Consider the following 5,568-nt stretch of genomic DNA (forward strand, 5'->3'; position numbering starts at 1 on the left):
AACTGACGCCACAAAGACCACACAGCCTTGGGAATTGCTGAGCCAGGGTGTGGGCAGAAGGTTTTGGAGCTGTAGGTGCTGATGTTTAGTCCTTTGACCCTTCAAACGTTCTAGGTTTTGCTTCCAACCCTTCATTGTGCTCTCCTGTGCTGTTCAAGAGACTCAAGGAAGGAAGAGTTCCTTGCCTGCTCGGAATCCTGCTGCTGGCAGCGGGCACTGTCCCATGTCCCCGACTGGTGTGACACCCGGAGTGAGCAGCAGAGGCGGCGGTGGGCAGGGGATGGGGGCCTTTGGGGTGAGGATGCTGGTGCGGGGGTGCCGTGTTCCCGGAGGCGGATGCAGAGTGTGGGCAGCGGTGGGTGCTGGCAGAGTCCCGGCCGGATGCGATGCGGGAGGTGCAGGGCTGCGGGATCCCGGGGCTGAGGGTGAGGGGCCGGGGGTGCCCCTGGACGCTCGATAGCCTCGGCCCAGCCCCCTCCTTAATTAGCCGCGGCCGGAGCCGCTCATTAGCGGCGGCTGGGGACGGGTGCCCTCCCCGCGGAGGCGGGAGGGAGGGGAGCGCTGCCGGCCCCGGTGGTGCGGGCACCGGCACCGGCGCTGGCACCGGCAGCGGGGCTGGAGCCCGAGCCCGGCGGAGGGATGGGGCAGCGGCGGGGCCCGGCCGTGCTGCTCCTCGCCCTGGGTGAGGGGATGCGGCGGTCGGGGCGGGGGGACCGGGCGGTGTCCGGGGGGATGCGATGAGGGTTCCCTTCTTCCCTCCCTCTCTCCCTTGGTCCGGGAGGGTCCGCGCGGCTCCCCCCGCCGGTCGCTGTCCCCCGCCCCGGGCCGGGGCTGCCGGTGTCGGGATTGTAGCCCGAACTGACCGGGCTCGGGTGGCCCCGTGTCCGCGGGGCTCTGGGCAGACCCCGACAACGCCGGGCACGGCCGGGGGGCGGCGGGGGCTCGAGGCTGTCCCGCGGGGAAGGGGCCGCTCGCCCAGCCGGGCACCCCGGGGCGGGGGTGGGCTCTGTCCCCAGAGGTGCCGGTGCTCACCTCGGCCCCCGGTGCTGGCAGGGCACCTGGCCGGGCTGCTGGCAGCCGGACCCGCCTGCGCCGACGCTTACCGGGGCCTCTCGGACTGCGTCCTCAAGCTGGGGGACAGCATGGCCGCGTACGAGGAGGAGGAGGGCATGGAGCTGCAGGGGCTGCGCAGGGTCTGCAGGTGAGTACGGTGCATGGCCAGCCTGGCTCCTGGCATTGTCCCTGTCTGAAGGCTCCTGCCCTCCCGAGTCCCGTCGTGCCTCCACACACACATGTGCTCCACACCTCACTCCGGTTTCACATTGACCCAGCGAGCTTCTTTTCTATGTCCGTCCATCCATCCATCCACTTCCTAACTGTGTCCCACCGGAGTTTGTATCCCTGGTCCTTGGCAGCAGCTCCAGCCCCAGCACTGGTCCCATCAGCCTCTGCATGCCCGCAGCCAGGAGGAGCCGAGAGGGATCCAGGGAAATGTCCCCTGCACCCCAGCTTTCAGGCAGTGCTCTGCCCCAGTGCCCAGCACTGCCGGGAGCAGCCCAAAAGAAGCTTTCTCCCTCCCTGTCTGGACCCTTCATCCTTCAGGCTTGGATTTGTCCCAGCCCTAGTTTGCCCGAGTTTGTAGCGATGCCCTGAGATGACGATATTAGCAGGATGTTAGCTTTAACAGAACTGAAGAAGAGCTGGGCAATGAGGGGTGGTGTTGGGCAGTTTGGAGTAAGGCCCGCTTAAAAAGCAGACGAGAAGCAGCAAGGTGGATGTAAAATGTTTGCAGAGATAAATGGAGGCAGCTTTGCATCTCCCGAGCGAGCTGTGGGGAGTGAACAGGAGTTCCAAGGAAATGCAGATAGCAATGAAGGGAAAAGCCACGTGCCTGGGGGCGGTGGAAAGCTGGCAGAACAAGGTGGAGGGCTGAGTGCCCTGGGGTCAGGCTTTCTGCGCTGCTGGGAACCACCCTGCAGGCTGGGACATGCTCTGTGCTCCCCTTCTCCAGGAGACAGCCTGGATCAGGATGAACAGCCTCTCTGGGGCCTGCCTATGGGTGGGCTGAAATGGGAACTGCTCTGCTTTGGACAGAACTGATACTTTTTGGTTCGTTTGGGTTTTTTTTTAAAGGAGGCTTCTTGGTATTAGAAAACACCCAAGAGTCGGCCCAGCCCATGCTGCTGCTGGCTGCTGGAGGAGAGATTCCTTTGCTGAAGGAGCTGGGTGTTTTTACACGAGAAATGTGTGAGCTGAGTTTTTCCTGCAGCCCAGAGGCACAGACCATCCCAGAACAGGTCCTGGGATCTTCCCTAGCAGGAAGCTGATGATGTCCCAGCTTCCTGCCAGGAAATATTTCTGAATTATTTGCCTTTGACACTCAGCCTTATCCACTGCTGCTTGCATTTCTGGAGCTGGTCCCCTCTCCAGGAGGGGGGGTGAGGGATGGACAGGGAGCCTGGGGGGCTGGTGGTGTCTCAGCTCGGTGTGCAGCCTGCCTGCCTGAGCAGATGGGGGCTGTGGAGGGTGAAAGGCTGGGAACTGCCATCCCAGCTGAGAGCAGATCCAGGCCGGAGCTGCCATTCTCCTTCACCTTCCCAGCTTGTCTTGCCTGAAGACATGGGGCAGGTTTAACTCTTACCTGTCTGAGCTGCCTGCTGCTGCTGCAGGTTGGGAGTGAGCACTGGAGGTTGCCAGGGCTGGCACCAGCTTTTCTCATTATCTGGGGAGGTTTATTCTGCCACAGTGACTCGGTTTAATGAACTCCCTCACAGCTGGCCTTCTGACGTAAGCCCCAGCTCTGAGCAAGCAGAGTGCTCAGGTTTGCCTGTCTGCACAAAGTGTCATCTCCAGCACAGGGCACAGCACAGCACCGTGCTGTCCTTTACAGGTGCACAGTGTCCCCTCTCAGCCAGCTGGACTGCATCCCCTTCCTGACAGGTGACATGTGTGCCTGGAGTGTTGGCAGACACGGGGAAGGTGTCAGAGCAATTGCTCCTGTCCTCTAGACTCCTGTCTTCCAGCTTGCAGGGAGCTGGGCGAGGTGCCCAGCCCCAGCCCATTGGGACAGGACAGCAGAGCAGCTCCTGCTTTATTCCTGCAGGACCAGAGGTTATCTTTGCCTGTTTTTTCCTTCTGGTAGTCTCCAAAAGCCTCTTTCCACTGAACAGCTTCTACTTGTGAAAGTAATACCCAGCAGATAAATGGAGATGATTCTAATGAGAACACAGTGACTAACTCCTCCTGCCCCTGCCCATACCTCAGGAAAGCTGAGACAGCCTGTGGGAGCTCTTGTCCTTCTCCATGCTTTGTGCTCCCATTTGCCCTTGACTCTGCTTGGAGAAAGTGATGAATGAGATGTGCTGGGCCTTTGTTTGCAGCCTGTGTGAGATACTCAGGGAAACATTTGTTGATGGAAAATAATGGATTTTATTGACTTCGAGAGAAAAGGGAGGGGGGAAAAAGGAATAAATAATTTCAGTGTTTTGAGATTTGGAGTTTTAGCCAAGATGCTCTGGGAGATGATGGAGGGGATGAATAGTCTGGGAAGCTTGCACAAAACACAAGGGTTGCTGCTGCTCAGAGGGCAGCAAGGCACTGCCTGGCATCCTGCACTGTGGGAGTGCAAAGGGACTGACAGTGTGGTGTCTCCCTGGCTGCAGGTATTGGGATGAATTCCACACCTGTGCCCTGACAGTGCTCTGGGAGTGCCAGAAGGAAGCAGCAGCTGTCTGGGAGATGCTGAGAAGGGAGTCCCGAAAAACCAAATTTCAAGGCAGCTTGTTCGACCTCTGCAGCCCCAGCATGGCCCAAAGCTCTGCCTGGACCCACGTTCCCAACATTTCCATCCTCAGCATCCCCCTCATTGTCACTTGGCTGAACTTATAAACTGCAGCTCTGTGAGTATCCCAGCAGAAGTGGTGGCAGGGTGTGGTGTGGCATCTTTCAGATCTGTTTTCCAAACCTTTGAGGAATACACTGTGTGGAGCTCAGAAACTCCCAGCTCCATCCTGCGCCTGTGAGACATGGAAGAGCTTGGCAGCATCTCCAGGGTGTTGAAATTTCTCTGTAATTTGGAGTAACTCCTCTCCCCCTTCTGCCTGAAGGCATGGGCACAGATCTGGCTGTCGGGAGATTTGGGAACTTGTAAATACAGGGCACGGGATTTGGGGAGAAATGATAAATTCTGGAAAAAGGATGAATGCTGGATACTTCTGCACTCTTTTATGGCAACTGGAAGGAAACCTGTTTACTTTGCTGACTCTTTCCACCAGATCAACTCTCCAGGGTTTTGATTTGGACACTCAAAACAAGATGGGTCTTTTTCCCACTGCTCCCTGAGGTGCAGGGGATGGTGTCTGTCCTGTCACAGGCTGAAAGGAGTCCTTATTGCCCTATACTGGCCTTTCTTCTTTGAGGATGTGGTAAAACCCCTGCTGAAAAACAATCACAGTTGCATGACTTCTCTTGCACACATCTGAATTCCTGAGTAACTTCTGTGTTATGTGTAAATCCCTTTTCTATGGACAGAAGTGAAAAATATTTGGGGGGAGAGAGAGTATCAAGCTAGGAGGAAAAAAGGGATTTATAGCAACTCTTCTGTTTTAAAGCTTTCCCCAAGGTACCTGTAAGCAGCTGTGGGTAGAAGTGTGTAATTCCAGAGTATTAAAGTTTGTTGTAGAGCCAACAGCATGACAGAAGTTATTTGTCCTTGCTCTTGCTCTTGCACAGTCTCCTCTTGTCTCCTTTGTGGCTCAGAGTGTTGTCAGTTTTGCAGCTTCAGTACAAGCATGGAAGTACTTGGAACAGAGAGGTGTTTGCAAGTGATTTCTGAGTATGTTGGAGAAACACAACAATTGTATTAGTTAGCCCAAGGCAGTCTGTGTTTTAAGGATGCTGATGGATCTCTGTGCCCTGCCTGGCTGCACAGGGCCATGGGGTGTGTGCTCACAGTGTGAGCAGGGAAACCAGAGCCCTGCTAACTCCAGAGATCCCACCAGATGCATTCCAGGCATTGGGCAAGCTTCTGGAGCAAAGGATCTTAGTCCTAACAGTGCTGTTGGGTCATGCTGCTTTCCTCTGGCATTCACGTGTTCTTCCTCTTACCTTCACTATCCCTCAACACTCTGCTCCTGCAGCAGCAGCAGGAGATAATGAAGAAATTAGAGCAAATTCCAAGAAATAAGCCAGAGCAGCTGGTGTTCAGACAGCACTTCAGTGCACAAGTTGTTACTTATGTATTCAGTACTCAGCATCTGGGGCACAAAGCCTTAGGGTGAGCAGTGGAGAAAGGGTAAATCAGAACATTGTAAAACCTGGAGTGAACCACTCAGATGCTTCACTTTTCTCTTTGTACTCCATGCCAACAGCACTGTTTGTTGTTTCATCCTGTTCCCTCTCCCCTGTTAACTTTAGTGGCTGGGGAAAGCTGAAGCAGGGGAGAATGATGTACAACCAAGACTGGAGTATTTTGGCTCCAAATCCTGTACCTGCTCTTTGTTTAGAACAACCGTTTAATGCCATTAGGAAAAGAAGTAAGCACAGCCCCCTAAAATCCCACACCCCTTG

At 55.8% G+C, this 5,568-nt stretch overlaps 1 protein-coding gene across 1 annotated transcript; it reads left to right on the top strand.

Moving 5' to 3' along the window:
- Positions 1-599: 599 nt before the first annotated feature.
- Positions 600-4,687, top strand: LOC118694707 (neuritin-like). The gene is made up of 3 exons (XM_036395889.2): positions 600-682; positions 1,054-1,201; positions 3,663-4,687. Exons 1-3 carry the CDS (start codon positions 640-642, stop codon positions 3,886-3,888), a joined length of 417 nt encoding a protein of 138 aa, XP_036251782.1. The 5' UTR covers positions 600-639; the 3' UTR covers positions 3,889-4,687.
- Positions 4,688-5,568: the final 881 nt, after the last annotated feature.

This window comes from Molothrus ater, chromosome 17, assembly GCF_012460135.2.
Source record: "Molothrus ater isolate BHLD 08-10-18 breed brown headed cowbird chromosome 17, BPBGC_Mater_1.1, whole genome shotgun sequence".
NCBI lineage: Eukaryota > Metazoa > Chordata > Aves > Passeriformes > Icteridae > Molothrus > Molothrus ater.

Bases quoted from the DNA above. Each gene is read 5' to 3' on its own strand.
- LOC118694707 (XM_036395889.2), top strand. From the start codon at position 640: ATGGGGCAGCGGCGGGGCCCGGCCGTGCTGCTCCTCGCCCTGG. The intron at 683-1,053 runs GTGAGGGGATGC...CGGTGCTGGCAG, and splicing joins CGTGCTGCTCCTCGCCCTGG to GGCACCTGGCCGGGCTGCTG. The intron at 1,202-3,662 runs GTGAGTACGGTG...CCCTGGCTGCAG, and splicing joins GGGCTGCGCAGGGTCTGCAG to GTATTGGGATGAATTCCACA.